Consider the following 23,741-nt stretch of genomic DNA (forward strand, 5'->3'; position numbering starts at 1 on the left):
TCCGCCCCCTTTTTGGAAGTCGTTCACACTTTTTCATAATTACATTTTTTGTGTGACGTTGTTGTATCACGGGATCGAGCACCAGTGCACGTGTTTGGGCTCGATACACCAGGTTTGTTCGGGTTCCCTGAACAGCTAGCCAACAACGACACAATAACATGCTACAAATGAATTGGTACCAGACTAATTTTGTATGTTGTTGTTGTTCTGTGGTTTAAATGTCTGGAGCTAGCGGAGTCTAGCTAGACCGTTTAAATTTCCAGTCAGAAGTTTGAAAACTAAGCATGGCTGATGTGCAAAATGAAGAGATGGAGAGAGCGCTTACCTCCGTTAGTGATGCTAACATTATCTGCGACATTGCTGGTCTCTCCATGGAGGAAGGAACGGACGAAGCTGCTCTGATACAGCTAGTCAAGGATTATTTCATATTTGACGGCCTCGAAAGTTCAGACGATGATGATGACGAGAGTTGGGAAGAAGAGGCAACCGAAGCTCCGGGTTTTATAGGATCACCCTTGAAAACCAAATCACCCAGAAAAACCAAATCACCTAGGAAACCCAGAACACCCCGAGCTTCTGGAGCGAGTGTCTTCCTCAATTTTGTTTCAAGTCTAGATGAGGATGAAGTTGACTGTGACGACGAACCACCCGTTTCAACCAACGAGCTTCAACGTGTGCAACATCTACTGGGGGACAAGGTCGCCGATGATTGCGCCGTGGAGCAGGGGAGAGCTCGGGACTTCAACTGTGAATGTTCTACCTTTAAAGGAAAGCCTTGTATCAAGCAGTTCACCGTCGAGGAAGTGTGCAGCATTCGTTTGGACATGCAGGGGTTGACAGAAGGTATATAAAGTCACAGTTCTAGGAATGTAGGAGTGCCCAGTCTCAGTCTTACTCTGTCTGTAGTTACCAATGTAGAAAACAATAATAACTATAGTTCCACATATTGCGCTTACAAACCCCCACTCAGATGACTTAATCACTAAAACTTGAAATTGATTAGTTGCGATAACGTGACCCTCCTCCCGACGGCGGCAGGAGGGTAACGTTATCGCAACTAGAAATTGAAACTGCTCTGCCATGACAACTCACTAACTTTTGCACTTAGTGCACTTTTACTTTACTTTATTTTCCACATTTTGACAATACATAGAGACAAAATAAAAGAAGAGATGGTTTTATTAAGCCCTAGGCTTTTAAACTTACCATATTTTAACCCTATTTTCACAGGCTAGTTAATAGTGAAAAAATAGCAACACTTTATCAAACTTTGACCTACTACTATAATAGTGGTGGTAAAACAAAGGACCCCATCAATTGGAGTAAAACATTATGTTTTGAAGTTTTAGCTTTTTCCCCCCAATGATAAGATTTATTGTGCTCGATACTTCATTTGTATGCAGATCTATTTTTAAACTTCTCTACATTATGTGAAAGCTATTGAAAAGCTTAATTATTGGCTCATGTTTGTTCAGGAGAAAAAGACCTGCTACTTTTGGGGATGTTCCATGCTTCGATGAACATGAGTGAAATGGTCTCCTACCAAGTTAAAGCTCGCACAAGAACCCGCAGTATCCACACTGTCAGAAGTATGAGGGTTTGTTCAAAGACCTTCCGTTTCCTTCATGTGTGAGTACATTTTTTTTTTTTTTACATTTACTAACAAAGAACTTGCAGAAGTCAGAAGAGGGTTTGTTGCTCAAAGACCTCCCGTCTCCTTTATGTGTGAGTTGATTTAATTTTGTGATATTTACTAACAAAGAATTTGCTCGGCTATTGTGAGGTGAAACTTTTGTACAGTATGTTTCATCTACATGTAAACAAACAAAAGTATAATATAAAATAAGATTAATAATAATTGTCTTCTTTTCTTTAAAGGCACCTGACAACATTGGTAATTACTCAAAATAACTATTAGCATAAAACCTTACTTGGTAACGAGTAACGGAGAGCTGTTGATAGAATAAAACATTGTGAGAAACAGCTAGGTAGCGTAGTTTTTGAGAACGTGCCGGCAGCACTCTACCAACTGAGCTAATATCTAGTCCTATTTTGCCATCTCTTTATTTAGTCAATATCTTTGTTTGGGGTGCCAGTCAGTGAATCATTAATTGCTGAGTAGCCAGGGACCACACCCAAGTTTCAACTTGGGAAGCGACAGCCAGGGGATCAACTTAAAAGAGAGTGAGACTTATGTGTTTTTTATTATTTCATACTTTTCTTTAGCGTTAGCAAGAACAAGGTAAGTGCGGTGCAAAAATGGTACAGGGAGCAAGGTCTTACTCCACGTCGTAAGAAGTCTGGAGGCCGAGTCGAATGTATCAGAACTTTAAGTTACGAGGATACTAAAAGAGTTTTTCAGTTCATCTACAATTTTGCTGAGGAGCATGCACTTCTTCTTCCTGGTCGTGTTTCTGGGTACAAGAGATCGGATCTTCGTCTGCTACCATCAACCAACTCGAAAGCCAGCATCTGGAGGAACTACTACAAGCCAGCTATGGAAACAACAGGTGGGTGTCAATGTTAAAGGCATGGCCGTCGATTTCACCAAACTCGTCCTAACTTAGGATTAATTTTAGGACTTAAGACGCGTTAAGTTCCATATCCATAGATGTTAGGACGCATTGAACTTACCCACCCAAAGTTTTGGGATTAATCCTAGCGTTTTGTGAAATCGGCCGCAGGACATGTTTGTTAATTTTGTCAAAGACCAGTATTTTCACTCCCTAGTCCCAACGTGCATAAAACAAGCATGAGAATCTTCCGGATTTCAGTGTGAATTTGAACTTAAAATGGGGGGGGGGGGGGGGTGGGGGTAGGTCTCGGTGGTGTAAATTCACCCGATAAACTAAGTGTTTGTGGCAATAGAAAGGACAATACGTTCAAAATGTTTCTCGATCCGATTCGGATACCCTGCTAGATGTTGACATCAATGGAATATGCATGTGTTGAGAATTTTTCACAAAGTAAATGTACTGTACATGTACAGCGATTGATCTCAACTAAATACTCACTTTGTTCCGTAGACTGTGAAAAACAGTCCGACTTGTGTTGTGTGTGTGTGGTGCGTGCGGTGTATGCATCTTAATGCTCATGTTGGACATAGAAAGGACTGTCTGTCTATCTGCACTCGTGTGTTAACAGAGTTTGTTCCTGAGTTTGCTGCAAAATTGACCTTCGATGCCGTGCATGTTTACAACGTGAAGCCGCTAGGATTTCAAGGAAATTGACGAGAAGATAATGAATAAACAAAATAAATGGAACTGGAATTGGTGTTGGTTCTATCTTCCTCCTAGGTTCTCCAGAGCAGCATTTATTCGGCGATGGTTTTGCGTTTATGTTGAGCGATGAGCAGGGTTCAGATCTAGCGGTCGGCCTGCTGCCTCTTTTCCCTGGCCCCTGCCTGCCTGTCGGCCAGTGACAGAAACAAATCTCTTCCTTAACTAGTCCGACGAACGAGTAAACAGAAATCTTTTTCACAATAAATGAGAGGTACGGCAGTTAAATTCATAAACAGAGATTATTTTTAAGTATGTAAAAAGATTTTGCCGCAATCTCGAATTGTCTAATATTCTTTGTAAAACCATGTTAAAACAAACACATCGCTCTCGCTGTATATTTTTTTTCTCAAAGTACGTTGTCGATCACGAAGATTTCATTGCAAGTTCTATCTGCATTCAATCTAAATATTTGTTGATGAAAAATAATTATTGACGGCAGAAATTAGGGGATCAGATCGTGCATGAATGCAAATTTGCGAACTTTTTTTTTTTTTTTTTTTTTTTAGGTTTCGAAAACTGTGTGCATTACATGTGGGCTAGTGAAATGGACTTGCGGGCGACCCTAAATTTCGGTTGAACTATATACACAAATAATTTTTCGCTGCATCATATGTTTTACTTTTAAAGCATTTCAGAATAGTTTAAAGTGGTACAATAAGGGGGCCTAAATGTCTCAGAAGTTGTCTAGATTGCACCAGAAAGCATCTACAACCTTAAATTTTCCCAGGGCCTCAAAGCGGGCCCCGGACCCCACGGCGTAAGGGCTTCACGCTTCACGTTCGCAATTTAGTCCCTCATTAAACACTTGCATATTTTTTCCTTTTTTTATCCTGAAACTTCATTTTCATGCCTGATAAAATATAAAATCTTTTAATTTTGTTAAAATTATTTGGTCATCGAAGTTGCAAGAGAAAAAACACACTTGTTGCACAAATTTGTGTGCTTTCAGATGCCTGAAATACCTCTATCTCAAAAACTATGTTACTTCATCAGAGGGCGCCGTTTCTCACAAGGTTTTATACTATCAACAGTTCTCCATTGCTCATTACCAAGTTAGTGTTATGCTAACAATGATTTGATTATTAACCCATTGTAGTGTCCAGTGCCTTTTTAGGAATGACGGTACATGTTAACAGTAATGTTAACAGAAAGCAAAATAATCATAAAAAACATTACAATTCAGAATACTTAGGTGGTTTGGCTAACAGCCAAACAACTATTGTTATTGTTATGTTTTTTTAGGTGTTCGGCTAACACTGTAACAGCCGAACAACTATTGTTATTAGATGTTCGGCTAACAGCAGAAAAACTAATATTGTTATTGTTCTGGTATTTTTCCTTGCATTCTTCTTTCTCTCTGAACCTTCTTCAGCAATTTTAGACAAAAGTAAAGCGTGTACAAACTTACAATGTACATGCATAGGCATTAATCAGTAGATGAAACCGCCACTTTTTTGGAATGATGACGTCATGACAAGGTTTTTAAATATGAAAAATGACCATTTGCTTGTTGCTGTATCTCGTTGAATATAAAAGCTATGATGTTCATACTTAGATATCGGATAGATAAAGACTTGGGCAACATTTGAAAAGTTAACGCCCAAATTGTGCGACCTTAACTTCTGGGTCAATTTGAGTTTGATTGGTCATCGGAGTTATGAGATAACTATGAAAGAAAAAAACACCCCTGTCACACGTAGTTGTGTGCTTTCAGGATGCTTGATTTCGAGACCTCAAATTCTAAACTTGAGGTCTCGAAATCAAATTCGTGGAAAATTACTTCTTTCTCAAAAAGTACGTCACTTCAGAGGGAGCCCTTCCTCACAATGTTTTAAACTATCAACCTCTCCCCATTACTCGTCACCAAGTAAGGTTTTATGCTGATAATTATTTTGAATAATTACCAATAGTGTCCACTGCCTTTATGTAATATGTGGCACATAACATAAACTGACAAACCTGTAGAAGTTTGAGGTCAATCAGCCATCAGGTTCACAAGAAAATAGTGAAAACCGATACCACATTCATTTTGTAAGACATCAATTGATTTCTTTTTTTAATAACTCCAAATGGGAAATAAGTTTTATCTATTTCTCATTAAATATGAAACTTTTATACAGAAATGTTCCAAGGGATGTTTTCTACTATCGTCATTACATTGTATAAATCTGTGAACGATTTTTACCCCCTACCAATTCTGTAAATTTAGTGAACAGTATAGCCACATTTAAAAAACAGCAAAGAAAATGAATACATCTTGGTCTAGTCAAGAGAAGCACAAATCTACGCTCCTTAAAGGGAAGGTACACGTTTGGTAATTGTCAAAACCCATGTCTTCCCACTTGGTGTATCCCAACATAAGCATAAAATAACAAGCCTGTGAAAATTTGACCTGAATTGGTCATCGAAGTTGCAAGAAAATGCAGATAGATTTTAGTGAGAAGTTACCTCTTTCTCAAAATCTATGCTACTTCAGAGGAAGTCGTTTCCCTCAATGTTTTTACTATCAACAGCTCTCCAATGCTCGTTACCAAGTCAGTTTTTAAGTTAATATTTGTTTTGAGTAACTACCAAATGTGTACCTTCCCTTTAATAGGGGTGTGATAAAGCGCTGTGTAAGATCGAGTATTGTTATTATTAATCATTCGTACGTGATTGGAAATTGGGCTTCCTAATAAATAGACAACCTCTTCCCCAAGTGTTAACTTGGATTCAATGTAGTATTATACAAATTGAAACTGTATTTTTAAAGGCAGTGGACACTATTGGTAATTGTCAAAGACTAGCCTTCACAGTTGGTGTATCTCAACATAAGCATAAAATAACAAACCTGTAAAAATTTGAGCTCAATCGGTCATCGAACTTGTGAGATAATAATGAAAGAAAAAAACACCCTTGTCACACAAAGTTATGTGCATTTAGATGGTTGATTTGGAGACCTCAAGTTCTAAATCTGAGGTCTCGAAATCAAATTCGTGGAAAATTACGTCTTTCTCTAAAACTATGGCACTTCAGACGGAACCGTTTCTCACAATGTTTTATACCATCAACCTCTCCCCATTACTCGTCACCAAGTAAGGTTTTATACCAATAATTATTTTGAGTAATTACCAGTAGTGTCCACTGCCTTGAACATACTAATTTTTTAGGAGATTTGTTTGAACAGAATAGAAAAGATAAATTTAATTTCATAGAGAAATTCAAATATAGTCTTGGTTTGAGTTGTTTGATCGTTTTAAACGTGCGAGACTTGATGTTTGTCTCATCACTACATACAGTTTATAAAAAAACAAAAGTCTAATCATACAAAATGCTGATATTTACAGCACATACAATAATACAATGCAATAATACAACCAATTTCAAAGCCTACAATTATATGTCATGTTTATATTTCAGATTTGCGCTTAAACAATTTTCAATAGAGTGAGTGGTGACTGTTATATCGCCCATTAATGTAATAACCACATGCAAATGTAATAAAATCAACCATGCTATGGTAATCTGAGTCACATTCTGAAATTATAAAATACATTGTTACAATTTAAAACACATTGCAGACATAATGTCTGGTCGGTTTTTAATTAGTATAAAACAAACTAAGTAAACTTTAGTGTTATAGTTAATCACCTTCTCATTATACAAAACAAGAAAACCCAAGACAAACACAATTGTTAACGTACTTTTAGGCCCATTTAAAAGTTTCCAAATGATGAGTAATTGTTTAATAATATGTACATGTATGATTGTATTTCTCGATCATAACCCTTGAATTTGATATTTACATTAGTAGCTACCTTCCCCTAACTTTAAAACGTGTGATCTTAACCTTATACAACAATCAACATCAACACCAACGACAAAATTGACATCAAAACAAGTAGCAGTGGTGTGTTTAAACAAAGTTGACAACTATAAGTACCTGGGTGCCCTTGTGAGAGACAGCAAAGGGAAAACTATCAAAAGAATAGGCATGGTCGGCGTGTCACAAAATTAATGCTGTATGGAAATCAGGCTTCAAATCAACCGTAGAATCAATTATATTGTATGGCAAGGGAACTTGAAGAGAAACTGGATGGGTGCTTTACAAAACTCCTGCGGAAATGCTTCAACGTTCACTGGAGTCAACACATGACAAATACAGAACTGAATGGTAAGAAACCAAAACTATCCACCAAAATACAACAGCATCGTCTGAGACTAGCAGGGCATTCATACAGAAGCACCAAAGAACCTGTCTCTCGGCTTATCACCTGGTCACCGAAACATGGAAGGAGAAACAGGGGAAGACAAAGGCTCAGCTATACAGATGTAGTTGCTAGGGACATCGGGGTGCTTCCAGCTGATCTTCCCAACCTATTAAGAGATAGACAGGGGTGGGCAACCCTCAACATGATTCCAACCTCGGTCGACTAGAGAGAGAGAGATGTACTGCTAACGCACTATACTGGACCAATAAAAGAGACTTGAACGTCGACCTCTAGTCTTAGAGGTGCCGAGCATTGGAGAGCTGTTGATAGTTTAAAACATTTTGGGAAACGACTCCCTCTGAAGTAACGTAGTTTTTGAGAAAGAGGTAACTTTTTACTAAAATATTAAAAGACTTCTAGCTAGAAGTATTTTATTCCTATCTGAAAGCACACAAATTCGTCCAACAAGGGTGTTTTTTCTTTCATCATTTTCTAGCAACTTCGATGACCAATTGAGCCCAAATTTTCACAGGCTTGTTATTTTATTCTTGTGATGGGATACACCAAGTGTGAACACTGGTCTTTGACAATTACCAAGCGTGTACACTGCCTTTAATTAGGCTTAGCAGGATTGTTTTTTTCCTTGACTGGAAAAAGAGCCCATATCATCAATACGGTAATAGTAAAACCAGCGAGAGCAATGAGTAAAACAACTACGACATTGATCTGTTTTGATTCTTGAACACACACAGGCAGATCGGAAGACCATTGACCATCACCCTGACACAAGAGTGAGGCAGACCCTTGTTGGTTAAACCCTCCGTCACAGGTGACCCTAAGGGTGGAATTCTGCAAGTAAACCGACCCATGTATTATCCCATTCTCTACTTTCCCCGGAAATCCACAACTGACAATTTTAATGGAGGACATCTGTATAGTCTCTAAGGTACCGGTTATTAGGAGTGTTTCGTTGGCTAATGACAGGCTACCAGTCGTCATGGCATCGAAAATGCATTCAAATGACTCCCCACAGAGGTCCTTGATTTCTTGACTGATGAGGTTTGGATCAGGAGAGACGAGATTTGGGGAGAATTCAGGGAATAGGTACGTTTTGTAGTCGTAAGGGGAAATGTAGGTAAAAATGGAGTCTTCCTCTGTTACTAACCACTCCAACCCTAATGCATGAACCTCATACAGCGCTGCATTAGTGTTTAATGAAGAGCCATTCAGAAATTGTAAATCATCATCCGGGTCTTCATTCATATTGCCCAACAGACCTTTAACCTGACCTTTGAACTTTGTGTCTAGTTGAGCAATAAAAGACATCACTTCTGGTTTGACATAAACGATGACAGCAACACCAGATTTCAAAGAGATTTTGATCTCTGATAGATCTTGATTGAAGCTGATTCGAAGGCCCTTGTGGTATTGAACTGGAATCAGGCTGGAATCCTGGAGTATCGTTTCACCATCTACAAGGATCATGGTCTGGTTCATGTTGGACCTCTGCACCTGCACCTTAGCGGAATCGTTGGTCTGAATGACGACTGCAGTATACACTGATGCATTGGTATCTCGGTAGACTTCCATACGGGCTTGGAAGGTCAGGTTATGAAGAGTCGATGATGCCATCAGGAACTCTCCAGCTCCGTTGAAGGTGAACCTCTTCCCGTCGAGACTCGTGATATGAGGCTCTCCCGTACCTCCAGCAGGCCGAGGAGGGACGTACTCAGAGCAGTCATCTGATGGTCGTTTGTCATAATACGCCTCACAGTTGTTGGACAGTTTGCAGCATCCGAGCCAGGGCAGGACGTCATACCATTGATGGAACCAGAAATGATCGCCAGGTGCATATCTATCGGCTGTTCCTCCTCCAGGGGAGCCGACCAGGATGTCTCCGTTATCATCATAGCAACACTGCTGACCTGAACCTGATGACGAGGATGTGGTCGACCTATAGCATGTCTCAGCCCCGGGATGGAAAAAGGAATTCAAGAAGTTTGCTTCCACAAAGTTTAGAGAATTTACATTTGCTTGATTTGAAGTACATGGGCATGGATTTAAGCCAGAAGCAACATTATTCAACTGACGATTGAAAACTGAACATGGGACATTCAAAATTGAATTGATTACGTGCGTTACCCCAGAATAGATTCTTCGAGCGTAAACGTTGTCCCTTCGACGCCGCTGGTTGTATTGAGTGACATAAAACGCTACAAGAGAAGGGTCGTTACTTGCGGGATTGATAAATGTTTTTAAGTCCTGGCCAGGAATAAAAAGAGTGCCATTGTTGACAACATTACTTTTTACAGCAACTCCTTCCATTAGAACTGGAAACCCATTAGCATTGTATCTTGAAACTCGTACCATCACAGTGACGTGGGAAACGTCATCCCCGACTAATGTTTGATCCCAGGAAATGTAGATCGGATCAGCTGAGTTGAGATCAATGACACGGCTACCGGCTTCTTGGTTCATCTGCTGGACAGTAACGAGTGGCGGAAGGTCTTCTTCAGATGGAACATAGACGACACCAGAGTATGGGAAAGTGCTACCACCATCAAGGGACACATAGACTGCTGTCAGACCATTCTTGTAGAAGGTAGGGGTAATGCATTCTAGAGTATAGCTGCCGGTTCGAACACCATCAACCTCAACATCTCCAACACCTGTAGAAAATTTGCATTTTCGAACAATAATAACATTGTTACTGTCTTGGGTGCACGGTATAGTAATACTGAACCTTTCTCCACCAAGCTCCCTCAGGAAGTATGGTGTGAAACTCAGATGCTGCTTGTTACTATTCAGGGACAAACCTGCAGCGTAACCGTATGTCTCAGCTCTCTCATAACCATATACAATAACAGACACTGGTGACGACTGACTGTCTACATAGTAAACGCCTTCCCCTTTAGGTACTTGGATGGTAATTGAGATGTAGTCAGTTCCAGGAACATCGTGCTCATCTACAGATAGTATGCCGTTAGTAACGCTGACTGGGGCGTTGTTCAGATAGACAGTTTGACGCGCGTCTCTTTTCACGACTATGGTAATGAAATTAAAGTAACCCTCTGCACGATCACCTCCAGAATAAGGAGGCGTCGTAAACCCAAACCTAGACCCAAACTGCTCCACAGCCGGTACTTGAATCAGGGAAGGATCGACAGTAGTGCCGTTAATGGTCGCTAATTGCTGCATCATCAGAATCGGGTTGGTTGAGGTTACTAGACCAGATCCAGTTAGAAATCCTTCCCATGAGTCTCCTGCATTGAATGTTAGAGGCTCAAGACCCGGGATTGAAACATTAGTTCCTGGAAAGTAGGAAACAATATAGTATTGGTTGCTGTCTGTGGATTGGGATGCGGTGTAAATGTGCTTCTGCCCCCAACTCTTAACGGGTACCAGCTGCTCCGTTAGCGTATCGCATGCAGAGCCAGGGTTTCTTTCACATTCGCTGCCACTGAATACTGCAACTGGTTTGTCAGCTTGAATGATGCTCCCGGTTAAGTCATCCTCGCTTTGGATCTGCACGGATTCTTGGTAACTCAGCGTAAAACTCAGAATGTCACCTCGGCTGTACGACCTTCCTTCAAATGTTGCAGTTCCTTGCATTGTCACTTGAACTTGGGTGGAGTCTGTGTCAGTTCCAATGATGGCAAAATGTACAGGACGGGCACTTGTTGGCGTTACCACTACGTACTGCATACCAAGATTGTTTGTTGGAATACCGAGGAAGGCGTCCGTTGAAAAGTCCTGGTACATTAAACCGTATGCAGAGACCTCGTTTGTTGCAGATATATCGATGGTTTTGAAGCTTCTTTCAGTGTCAGCCATTGTCAGTTCTACAGGCACTCTCACTTGTTTAAATCCACTTTGATCTACATCAAAGGTTTCTGAGAAGGGCTGGCCACCAACTTGGTGCTTACTGCTTATCGTTACCCTTGTGGTTTGCTGATTGTTGAATGCAACCACTAAAATGAACAGCTCTCTACTTGGTGTATACTCATCCTCGATGTTATCAGTAAAGCCAATGATGAAATGTTCACCTCTAGATATCCCACTGCAACCTGGCGCAATTGGTGTGAGTTGACCCATAGCTTGGCTTTGTAAGAGCGCAAGTATGGTGACCAACCAGACACAACGACTCGCCACAATCTCCATTTTGTTAACTAAACAGAAAATATAAAGATATAAAAGCATCAGTATACAGGGAAAAAAACCTTCATTTTAGTCTAGACCAGATTTCCAAAAAGGGCTCTATAGTAAAGGAAGTGAGCGGCATTTTTGAGTAAAAGTTGGTAACATACCTGATTTAACTAATTTGGGGGTGCTGAATCCGAAAATGGTGGATACCAAGGCTAATTTTGAGTCCTTCACCCTGAAAAATCAAATTTAAAACAATACAGAAAACCTAGCAGACGACGGACTTCTCACGTAAAAAATAGTCGGGTTCTGCTGTGGTTCCATATTGATGTTGTCAGGATACCAAACAGGGCAGGTACCCGGGTGCTGGTCAGGTATCCGTAACAAACTTTTGATTGTACTGGATAGATATACAACCAAATTGCACTTTCAGAGGGACCAACATGTGCTTTCAATGTCAATTTGAAAGTATTTGAGTTGGTGTTTTTTCTAATAAAGAGTTATTTATTATTTTAACATAATTTCTCTGTTGTTAAAAGCATAAATCGTTGATTATTTTCTATAATGTAGGCCTACACTACCTAAACAGGTAGGCCTACCAGGTGTAGTCTAGACTCAACAATGATACAGAAAATTGTATTGTATATCAACTTTTCAGTGCTCCCTGTTTTTGAATAGGTTAGCTTTTAGTGTTCACACTCATGGCTTGCAATTATCTTACCAAAAAAATGATTTTAGAGGATTTTAAAGTAACTCATTTTTCGATTACAATTCTCCCCCATTTTAGAAAGTCTTCTCCACAGTTGACAAACCAATTTAATTGTTGTAGGCTAACAATTGAAAACATAAATTCCAGTTTGTTTGTTTGTTTGTTTGTTGGTTGGCAGTATTGTTAGTCGTGTTTGTACACACACCGACAAATTTCACACAAGGAGACGATAGTAAGATTCCGAAACGAAGGGCAACAAAATATGTATCCCCTCCATTGATAAAACAATCCACCCCTCTCTTTTCAGCTGGGTGTGAGAAACAAGGAAAAAACAAATATCTCTTTATTCATTATTACCGCTCAATCCACAAGTATAGACTCCTACTTTATCTTTGTATGTCAGCTAGGACGGTTCCCAGCAATGAATCATTCATGAAAGGTGTGCGTATCTTCGATATTAGCAATCATAGTTTGGAGTACAAACTGTGGCAAATTGTTTTGGTAAACAAAAAAGCGGACTTCTTTGCAATGTGATAGTATATGATTTTCGATTTAGATGATTCTGTACATAAGTGGATGCTGGAAAGAATGACATACACTGAAAAGAGGATGCCTCCTTGCACCAAGCTGTTGTATGTGTTTCCGTGTTGTCTAGTACTACAAGGATACCTTCTCCGGTATACTTCTATCATAACATAACATAAAATCAGGTTAATTTTAGGAAAAACGCTATTGGATTTTGGGAAATATCAGCTTGAATGGAATGCTTTGATGCGTCGATTCCATAGAGGCATTTTTGTAATGTCATGTTACTGTATCTCCCCAAAGGAAATTTACATGTTTACAAAATTATATGTTTGCTCATCAGTTTCCTGAATGATAGTCCATCTGCATGATGATTTGTGTTTTTTCGCAAGTCATTATTCAATCGAATTGCAATGTGTTGTGTACTATTAATTTTGTATTTTCCTGTATAGAAATGTCTCTGTAAGGACAGGGATGGGAGCCCAAATACTACAAAACATTTGTTTATAATTTATATACACTAGCGGGATGCCGCGCCTCGTGCGGCACCCCGCTAGATGAGGAGGATTCTAGTATATATACAATGTTGTGAAAGGTAATGTGGGGTAAGGGAGGTATTCTTACAGGTAATAATCTTTTTGTAGGATTGGATTAGAAATTGTGTTTATAATCGGTATTGAATATTGTCATTTATTGTCTTTTGATTTGGGAAGGGTATACTTGGCAATGATGGTACTTGGCATGATATGTAGGGTTTTACGTGATATTTGAGTGTTGATCCAGCGGGCCTATACGCATTATCCGTATAAAATGTGGATTATTTTTCGCCTCTTTGCTGTTATTGTATTAATTGTATTCACTGCACTGAGTATTTCCCCTCTAAGATGACTGTAAGGGTAATTACTTAGTCGACTAAAAATATAGCACGTACACTGCTATAATGACACACTTATTTGATTGTGTTGAGCACATTGGGTATAATTCCAATACATATTAGTCAAGTATTTGTCAAAGAGCCAATCAGACAATATAACACGATGAATTTGGAATCAGCAGTGGTATTTGGTTCCCTCCTTAACAAATCCATAGTCACCGATAGCCGCGGATTTACTCGATTAAAGGCTCGCAAGAGTCTCTGCATGGTCTCCCCCTCAAAAATAATCTAATAGCAGAGGAGATATCCAACTAAAAAAGGCTTGTATGAAAGTAGTACCCTCTTTTAAAACAAACTCATAATCACAGCAACTAATTAATAGCCGGCAGAGTTATCTGACTGAAAAGGAAGAAGTTCTGGTAAACAGATTTAAAAAAAACAACGTGCCAGTTGGTTTGGATGGCTCAGAACACTTTTACTACAAAGTCAATTTCTACTGAAAATAAATACATTTAATGATTAGTTGCTATAATATGTTGAATGTTGTTTCCAATAACGTTTAAACGATTTAAGAATCTTAGGCCCCATTCATCGTGCTTTATCGAGCGTACGTCCAACGACGCATACAAAGTTGTCGGAGCACCAAATAAAGCGAGTTTTTGGAACATGCTGTGCAACAGATACCCAACCTACTGTTTTTACCACCGCTTTTGGGAAGGAACAGAGCATCGGCCTAATTAATTTTTAGTTTATTCTCATATCAATTAATTGTCATTGTAAACTTTCTGGTTAACATGAAGCCCAGCGTGAAGTTCCCTGATAAAACATCCAGTTTTATATGTTATTATCTCTGGAACCCTATACAAACTAAATAGAAACGGTAATTTTATTGGTCTTTATTAACTACTTCTACATCCTCTCACTTTTCACTTTTAGAAAACAGTCGCCTTGTTATTTTGAGGGTTTGTACGTCCAAATTGTTTTTTTTTGTATAAGGAAAAACTCCTAAAAATGTACCCGATTCAGCCGCACATGGGTTTTGTTAACAAAACCTGACGGCCGATTGCTTAGAACAAAACGGATTTGGCAAATTTACATCATGAGTCCTGACCAAACTGCTTTAAGTTTTGAACTGCTCAGAACTTTGATCAATGGAATGTTCGTTTCCTGCTCCAAAACAGTTGTTGATGTTTCACAAAGTTCGTAACTCTGAAAACATACTATTCTTAACAGTAATTTCATGTACTCTTTTAAAGGTTTAACTGGCAAAACTTATATGAAAAGAATCAGTAATGTATACACTTTCATCTTGTGAACAATTTGTTCTATATAAGATAAGTGTCACATAGTTTACAAATAGCAAAATAGCGTTTTGCATCATCATTGTTAAAAATGTTGCAATTTCTGCGTGTATACGTTCTGCAGTGTGTGTGGGGATGACATGTACATGTGTACTGTACCAACAATGGAACAGGGTTAAATGGAACAAATAAAGTTATTAGCAACAGTTGGTTGCTGTTTGATGCATTTAAAAAATGCTGAAAAGTTAGGTAGGCCTACATGAGTGACTTATTTTGAATAAACACATCTTTAACAGACGCATGTATTTTTGTTTCTCGTAAAGCCTTAATATTTGTTATTTAACACGCGAATTTACCCCCCCCCCCCCCTGTACAAAATGATATATACCAGTCTGTACCATTTAGAGGTGCATGCACCCACGGAGCAATAAACTGCACCCTGCGAAACATCAGTCGCCACCCACTTCAAACCTTAACAGAGATGCCAAGTCCAGAGGTCAGCTTTGCCTGAGATTTTTCAAAGCTCACCACCACAATCCCCCCCCCCCCCCCCCGGAAAAAAATGTCAGTTTTAGAAGGCCTTCTAAAGAAGTATCTTGAACTATTCTGACTAAAAAAAGCTGACATACAAAAATAAAGTAGGAGTCTATACTTGTGGATTGAGCGGTAATAATGAATAAAGAGATATTTGTTTTTTCCTTGTTCTTCACACCCAGTTGAAAAGAGAGTGCTGGATTGTTTTATCAATGGGGGGGGGGGAATACATATTTTGTTGTCCTTTGTTTCTGAATCTTACTATCGTCTTCTTGTGTGAAATTTGTCCGTGTGTGTACAAACACGACAAACAATGCGTTATACTGCCAACAAACAAACAAACTGGATTTTTTCAATTGTTAGCCTACAACAGTTAGATTGGTTCGTAAACTGTGGAGAATACTTTTTAAAACGAGGGAAAATTGTAATCGAAAATTAGTTACTTTAAAATCTTTTAAAATCATTTTTGTTTTGACTGGTAAGATAATTTCAAGCCATGAAGTATCATTGTTGTGCTTTTAACAACAGAGAAATTATGTTCAAATAATAAATAACTCTTTATTAGAAAAAAACACTAACTCAAATACTTTCAAAATGACATTGAAAGCACCTGTTGGTCCCTCTGAAAGTGCAATTTGATTGCAGGTCTATCCAGTACACTCAAAAGTTTGTAACGGATACCTGGCCTGCACCCGGGTGCCTGACCCGTATGGTATCCTGACAACATCAATATGAAACCACAGCAGAACCTGACTAATTTTCACGTGAGAAGTCCGTCGTCTGCTAGGTTTTCTGTATTGTTTTAAATTTGGTTTTCAGGGACAAGGACTAAAAATTAGCCTTGGTATCCATCATTTTCAGATTCAGCTTCCCCAAATTAGTTAAATCAGGTATGTTACCAACTTTTACTCAAAAATGGCGCTCGAAGTTGGGTTTTTTGAAATCTGGTCTGGACTATTTTGCCACAACCAATTCTCTAAGCATTTTGCCAAGACTTTTTAAAAGTGTACGGAAATGATCCATGCACTTTGTGGAATGTGTTATGAAAGGGCAGCGTACTGCTTGAGTTACTTAGAGGAAAAACGTTTCACACTCGCAAAACTCCGGTGTCAGATTTTACCCGGTTCTGGGTTTCCATGGGTTTGACCCATTTCTGGATCAACGTGACCCTGAATCTGTGTCATAATGTCTTAGATATGGGTCAAACAGGCCCAGTATCCATAGTTCAAATCCTAAAACAGTTACCGGATCAGCCTGAACCAAAACTGGGTCAAGCTCTAGGATCAGGACCCATGATCCGGATCAATGCTGACCCCGGGTCGATTTCACTTAGAAATCCTTAATGCAAACTCATCTGGAATCACTTCACATAGTCCATGGGATGGCATATATCAAACAAAATAGGATTTATTGTCATACATCATTGGTATTTTTTCATAGTTTCCCGCCAAAAGACTCATATGGCTGATTGCCTTTGCATGAACCATCCAAACATCTTTGTCAGTGGTAGGAACTTGCTTTTTATTGGAACCTCTCACAAGATTCATACGTCTGATTGACTTTTGTTTACAATATATATTTGTGTATATACATGTATCGCTTGATTAAACATAAAATACTATAAATTTAAAGAAAACATTGTTCATCACTTACTATTATTTAGGCATGTATTTTGTCTTGGTTTAAATGTGCTTTATTTTGCTTGGTACCTCTTTTATTAACCATGTCGTAATGTTGCATAAAATTATGTCAGTCTGATGTCTACTACTGTTTACGTCCACTCCGTTTGTTTATCTGTTTTTGTTTCATTGTTTTGTTTTGTCTTTTGTATTTTGTTTTGCTTGTTCTTTATTGTTTACTTAAGTCTATTTTTCTGTATGTTTAAGGCATTCCGTTTATAAGCTTCGGCTTCCTGGGTAATGCCTCCACGTATTAGTCTTATTGTATCTATTGTTTTGTTTTCTTATTAAGTGATTACCCTTTGTGGAAATAAATGTTCGTTGAATTGAATTGATTGAATTAAATCTTCATTAAGAGTTTAATATAACAAATTTATGAGGAAAATATGAACCTTTAGTTACTATAAATGACTAAAATTAAATGTTTTTCATCCTTACTAATTCTGTTTATCAGTTGAAACTTTACACAATTCTGACTTGTCAACGGAATTGTCCAATGACATGGATGAACCAAACAAGTGGTCTATCATAAATCTAATTGTCACAGAGTTGAGCCACAAAATTTCACCTAAAACTTGATCATGAGCAGGGCCCTTTGTCATGGCTTGACTTGTCATGAACTCTGTGCTACTGAAAAGCAGGGGGCACAGGCGAGCAAGTCTTCAAAAAATAAATCTTACGTTATTTTCACCCCATAACATTACTTTTACATTTAAATTCTATTATGCACTTGTTCCCTATAATTTTGTTTGACCATGGAATTCTAACAATAACATAGAAAATCTCAAAATAGCATGGCCTTTGAGTTTCACCACATGTAAAAGAAGTCTTCCTTGTCTTTGACAAATCTTTTAGCCAAAACTGCTCCTATTCATTTTCTTAAAATAAGGGAATGAAGTGTAGCGACAAGGTCTTAAACGACTGTTTAACACCGCCAGGGTTGTGGCTGTGTGACTAAGCACAGCCTTGAGCCTGCAAGGTTTTAAACTGTCGTTTAAGAATTGTGACAAAATGTAACAAATTTGCTCGTGCATGTACGCTTTGTGGAGGGATCATGTACCGTACTTGCATACACCAACGACTCATAGGAGTTGTTGATAGTATGAAACATTGTGAGAAAAGACTCCCTCTGAAGTAAGGTACCTTTTAAGAAAGAGGTAATTTCTCACCAAATTATTTTAATCTGAGAAAGACTTCAGTCTTGGAGAAAGACTTCATTCTTGAAGTCATGAAATTGTGTGCAACAAGGTTTTTTTCTCTCACTATTTTCTTGCAACTTGGATGACCAACTAAGCCCAAATTTACACAGATTTTTTATAATTTATGCATAATGCTTGGATATACACCAAGTGTCTTTGACAAAATACCAAACATGTCCTCAAAGAGCTAGGACTAGTCCGAACTTAGGACTAGTCCTATGAGATATTAAAAACTTAAGGCTAGTCCTAATTCATTGTGAGATCCAGCCCAGTTTCTTTAATGTATTTATCAAGTAGGTTGTAAACAGTGAAATAACCAGATCAATTAAAGACACTGGACACTATTGGTAATTGTCAAAGACCAGTCTTCTCACTTCCTTGGTGTACCACAAAGTATGCATAAAATAACAAACCTGTGAAAATTTGAGCTCAAGTTGCGAGATAATAATGAAAGATAAAACATCATTGTCCTGTGAAGTTGTGTGCTTGCAGATGCTTGATTTGGATACCTCAAATTCTAAGCCTGATGATGTCTCAAAATCAAATTCCTGAAAAATTACTTCTTTCTCGAAAACTTTGTTATTTCAGAGGGAGCCGTTTCTCACAATGTTTTATACTATCAACCTCTCCCCATTTCTCGTTACCAAGTAGAGTTTTTATGCTAAAAAATATTTTGAGTAATTACCAATAGTGTCCACTGCCCTCCTTTAAGTAATGTTACCTGATAGGATGTCTTTGCACTGTATTGTTGGAGCAAGAACATGCGATGTTCCAAAGTGGAGTCTAAAGTGAGTAATGACGACACCTTCCAAACATGGCAATATTTATAGGTTTTTAATGTTACACGAACATGACAAAGGAATCTCATGAAAAGGTGTTATTGGGGCGTAGCGAGTAGCAAGTCTTCAGGGAAATACCCAAAATTTCACCCATTGCTCAATGTCAAGGTGAAGTCCCTTCTTATTGAAAAGTTATTGGCTCATCGCACACGATTTCACAATGTGCAAGCAGATTTTGAAGGGGAAAAAATGGTGCATAATGCATAAGGCACTGGACACTATTGGTAATTGCTCAAAATAATTGTTAGCATAAATACTTACTTGGGATGAATGAGCAATGGAGAGCTTTTGATGGTATAAAATATTGTGAGAAACTGATTCCTCTGAAGTAATGTACTTTTCGAGAAAGAAGTAATTTATCACTCATATAACAAAATACTTCAGATGCTGCCTTTTATTAGGCATCTGAAAGCACACAAAGTAATGCAACAAGCGAGTTTTTTTTATGTCATTTTTCTTTTGAAAATTCGATGACCATTGAGCCCAAATTTTCATCAAAGGTTTGTTATTTTATGCATAAAGTCTAGCCCAGATTTCAAAAAGGGTTCCTCATTTGCATTTTCAACTAAAAGTTGGTAACCCAAAATCATGTTGTTTTGACAAGTTTTGCAATTTTTATCATTTATTACAAATCTTGAGAACAAAGCAAGGCCTTTTACGCCCGGAAACCGAACACCTAGAGTTTGTTTCTCAATGTCTATAGTTTCTATTTATTTCACTTTTTGAGACATTTTGTAAAGAAAAGAATTTTCTTTTCCAAATATATATGGCTTTTGTTATTGAAGATGACTGGTTGGTGAAGCACATCTCTTTTGATAAACTGTTGTTAATCTTCCTTGCTGTTTTAGGCTTCAGAGCAGCAGCACTGGCCACCTTCAAGAAGCTCTGGAAACAACTCTGTCCACGGATTGTGTGTTGTCGACCAATGACTGACCTCTGCTGGGAGTGCCAGAAGAACAACAACCTCATCAACAGGACCGTCAACTGCGAAGAAGAAAAGAAGACCGCTACATTGCAGAGGCAGGAGGCCCACCTTCAACACGTCAAAGAAGAGCGCACTTTGTACAAGAAGCAGGTTGCTGATGCAAGAGTCGTCGTTGCGGATGGAAGCTTTAAATTAGGCCGAAACGACCCTTGCTCTAGGGAGTGCGTTATGCATTATTCATTTGATTTTGCTCAACAGATTCACTACCCTTCAAATCCTCTCCAGCCCGGGCCTATGTACTTCGTGGATCTAAGAAAATGCGGCATCTTCGGAGTCTGCTGCGAGGGAGTTCCTCAACAAGTGAACTACCTCATAGACGAAGGGATGACGTCGACGAAAGGGAGTAATGCTGTAATCAGCTACTTGCATCATTTCTTTGAAAATTACGGACTTGGTGAAGAACATCTCAGTCTGCACTGCGACAACTGTTCAGGACAGAACAAAAATAGGTACAAGAGAAAATTTTCGTTAACATTTTCTAATTTAAAATGTGGTCTTTATGCAGAACTCTTGAATCTTGAATTGTTATATACTCTTCTTAAAGCATTGCTGCTGTCCTGGAGAGGGTGCGTTGCATTTCATTTAGTTTTTGCTCTATGCTTGTGCTGTCCATATTGTGCTTATCAGGGGCCGATTTCACAAAGATCTAAGATTAATCGTAACTGCAAATCAATCGTAGTTGCTAAGTAAAGTGTGATGTCACAGTACAAATCCCTATGGTGATACTGAAAAATTGTCCTGGGATGAGTTTTATTTCTTTGTGAAATCAGCCTAGATTATATGCTATTGTCAATTTGTCCTGAGAGGGATTGGAAGTGCCATCCCTCTTGGGGTGACCACAGCTTTTCCTACGCAGGCCCATCTCTCTGGAACAATCTTCCTCTTCTAGCTTCTTCGCGAAGCTTCATCTGCTAGTTCTTTCAAACAACTACTCAAAACTCATCTGTTCACTTAATAATTCTGTTTCATTGACCTGATAACCCTGGATCTCTACCTAAGTTAGTCAATTTATAGTGTCAAGGTTGTTTAGATATATTGTACTTTCAGTGGATCTCTGGAACCCTTGCATATTTACTGCAGCGACTGCAGCCGTTTGTAGCATTGTGCCACACCTCCAATGAAATGACATCTGGTTTGCTTTTTATGTTGTGAATGGCGCTGTATGGTTATCCTATAGCAACATTCGGGGAATATTTACCAGGTAGCTGGGTGGCACCGCTGAAGCCTGGGGGTTGAGAGGAGCTCAAATGAGGCACACAGCACACAGGATGATTTCAGGAATACGACTGGCGTGGCCAGGGCTTGCATGGTGCTTGGTGCAAGCCCCGGTCACGCATGACTGGTTAATTGCTTAACCCCATCACGTGGTGCAATCGCACATTAAAACACAACGTTTTATTTTGATTGTAGATACATGCTTTTCTATCTTATGTGGAGGACTCTGCATGGACTTCACAAGGACATCTCACTCAACTTCATGGTGGCTGGTCACACCAAATTCAGTCCGGATTGGTGTTTTGGCCTTCTTAAGCAGAAATATCGCCGCACCCAAGTGTCAACCTTAGAAGATATAGCGCGCGTGACTGTCGAGAGTACAGCAACCCGTTTGAACATGGCTCAACTAGTTGGCAGCGAGTCGCAGGAAGTCTTTGTCCCATCTTATGACTGGCAAACATTTTTTGGGGCGTATTTCAAGCCGCTCGATGGTGATGTCGGCATCAAGAGTTTTCAGCATTTCCGGTAGGGTTTTCCATTTTTTCCTCTTTATATTATGTTTACCCATTTCTGTCTACGAAAGGCCATTGGATAAAGCAATAAAATTTCAAACCAACTAAAATCTTCTTAAAAGGGAACACCTGCTTCTTTTTATTTCTCGTTCTCGTTTTACTTCCTCTTCTAACTCTACTAAGATAGTGACTTTTTAAAACATTTAGCTGAAAAAAAAAACAGCGAGCAAGAACTCAGCAAGTAAAAATAACCAAAAAGTGCTACTTACTCAGAAATGAGACAAAATAGTCTTTAGTATATTCTAACAACATTGAGTGTTGAAAATGTTTAAATTTGTTTTTTTGTTTTTTTTTCCTTCTAAAGATTTTCATGCGAGGAACCTGGTGTTGTGTATGCTTCAAAGAGACAGTCCGATAAAGAAAAGAAATTCAACCTCCTACGTCGACCCAATATTCTACCACCTGCAGAACTTCCAGAGGAGCTTACACCCCCAGGACTTGACGCAGAACGTCAGTGGTACTTATTTGATGAAGTTAGAGAGTTCTGCAGTGAGAAGGGAGCAGATATAACCTGCCCTAGGCCCACAGTCCCCAATCCTAAGAAGCTTGTTGCTGAAAAAAGTGACGTCGTCTTAGAGCAGAAAGTAAAACGACGAAAATAGCCAACTTAAATTTGCACTAAACTAGATTTAGTTTGTGCTATTAATCCAGGATTTTAAGTTTTTATAATAAAAAATAAAAAACTTAAACGTGAAGGATACCCTGGGTTCTATGAACCCTCCATTTTTAAATTCTATATAAATGTAACTGTATACAATAAAACTAACATGTGAAAAATTCATCTCAAAATGTTGTTGGTCGCATTTTTGAAATATTGCGAAAATCCGCAGCAAATATTTAAACGCAGGAAAAATAAACCCTAATTTAGGAATACACAATCAGATTCAAATTTTGAGCCATAAAATTGATATCTGAAAAACTAAATAATTTATTTTGTGCATGTTTCGACATGATAAGACCTAAAAAAAAAAGGCAGACCGGATATGCGTGGGCGAGTGCGCTGCGCATTGTTCAAGCGGTCTATTTTCACAGGTAACTCTTTACTTTGATGAAAGCTCATCCACTTTCAGTAGAGAAAAAATCCCTTGTTCTTCCCGGTGTGGCGGTTTCAGTCTTCCGGCATGTTCAGTTTTCCGGGTGATCTGTCAGATACCGCCGCGAGTACCCTGGCGAGTACTAGTTCTCTCAGTAGTGACCCCAAATTGTTTGTAATACGTTTCTTTTCTGTGTAGTCACATAATCTCTTGCCCCATCTGTACACGTGTATTCATGGGAACAACTTTAGGCAGGTCACACTCTGCTTGCATATAAAACAACTCATACGATCCACGCGTTCGCCGCTAGTTGTACTCGACTCGTGGACGCCACCATGACAGCTACAGGAGGGTAACGGACAACTCAATACGGCACTAAAAATTGACTACTTTCGCTTGCTGTGCGCAGGCTTTGCATGACGTAATGCTACCGTATTTGGTCATTCGGAAACATGAACACAGCGGAAAGTTGAAACCGCCACACCGGCATATTTTATAACTATGTTATTGTATTTTGACCAGGCAGGATTGTACTTCTGCCGAGGAGTCTAGTGAATCAGATTCAAATTCTGGTGGATGAATCATGATCATTAGAATGTGTGTTTGAATCTCAGTCCCGCCACTTAGGTCCTTAAAAGTCAGTATACCTTTGGTTTTTGTG

At 38.9% G+C, this 23,741-nt stretch overlaps 2 protein-coding genes across 2 annotated transcripts; one reads left to right on the forward strand and one right to left on the reverse strand.

Annotated features, from left to right (window-relative positions):
- The first annotated feature begins 222 nt into the window (after window positions 1-222).
- LOC139943825 (uncharacterized) lies at window positions 223-23,104 on the forward strand. Its single transcript, XM_071940656.1, has 6 exons — window positions 223-843; window positions 1,476-1,629; window positions 2,227-2,510; window positions 20,123-20,708; window positions 21,670-21,999; window positions 22,351-23,104. Exons 1-6 carry the CDS (start codon window positions 285-287, stop codon window positions 22,646-22,648), a joined length of 2,211 nt encoding a protein of 736 aa, XP_071796757.1. The 5' UTR covers window positions 223-284; the 3' UTR covers window positions 22,649-23,104.
- LOC139943824 (sushi domain-containing protein 2-like) lies at window positions 4,080-19,553 on the reverse strand. The gene is made up of 2 exons (XM_071940655.1): window positions 19,157-19,553; window positions 4,080-11,640 (listed from the first exon to the last, which is right to left on the reverse strand). Exon 2 carries the CDS (start codon window positions 11,630-11,632, stop codon window positions 8,084-8,086), a length of 3,549 nt encoding a protein of 1,182 aa, XP_071796756.1. The 5' UTR covers window positions 11,633-11,640; window positions 19,157-19,553; the 3' UTR covers window positions 4,080-8,083.
- Window positions 23,105-23,741: the final 637 nt, after the last annotated feature.

Source organism: Asterias amurensis, chromosome 11 (assembly GCF_032118995.1).
Source record: "Asterias amurensis chromosome 11, ASM3211899v1".
Taxonomy (NCBI): Eukaryota; Metazoa; Echinodermata; class Asteroidea; order Forcipulatida; family Asteriidae; genus Asterias; species Asterias amurensis.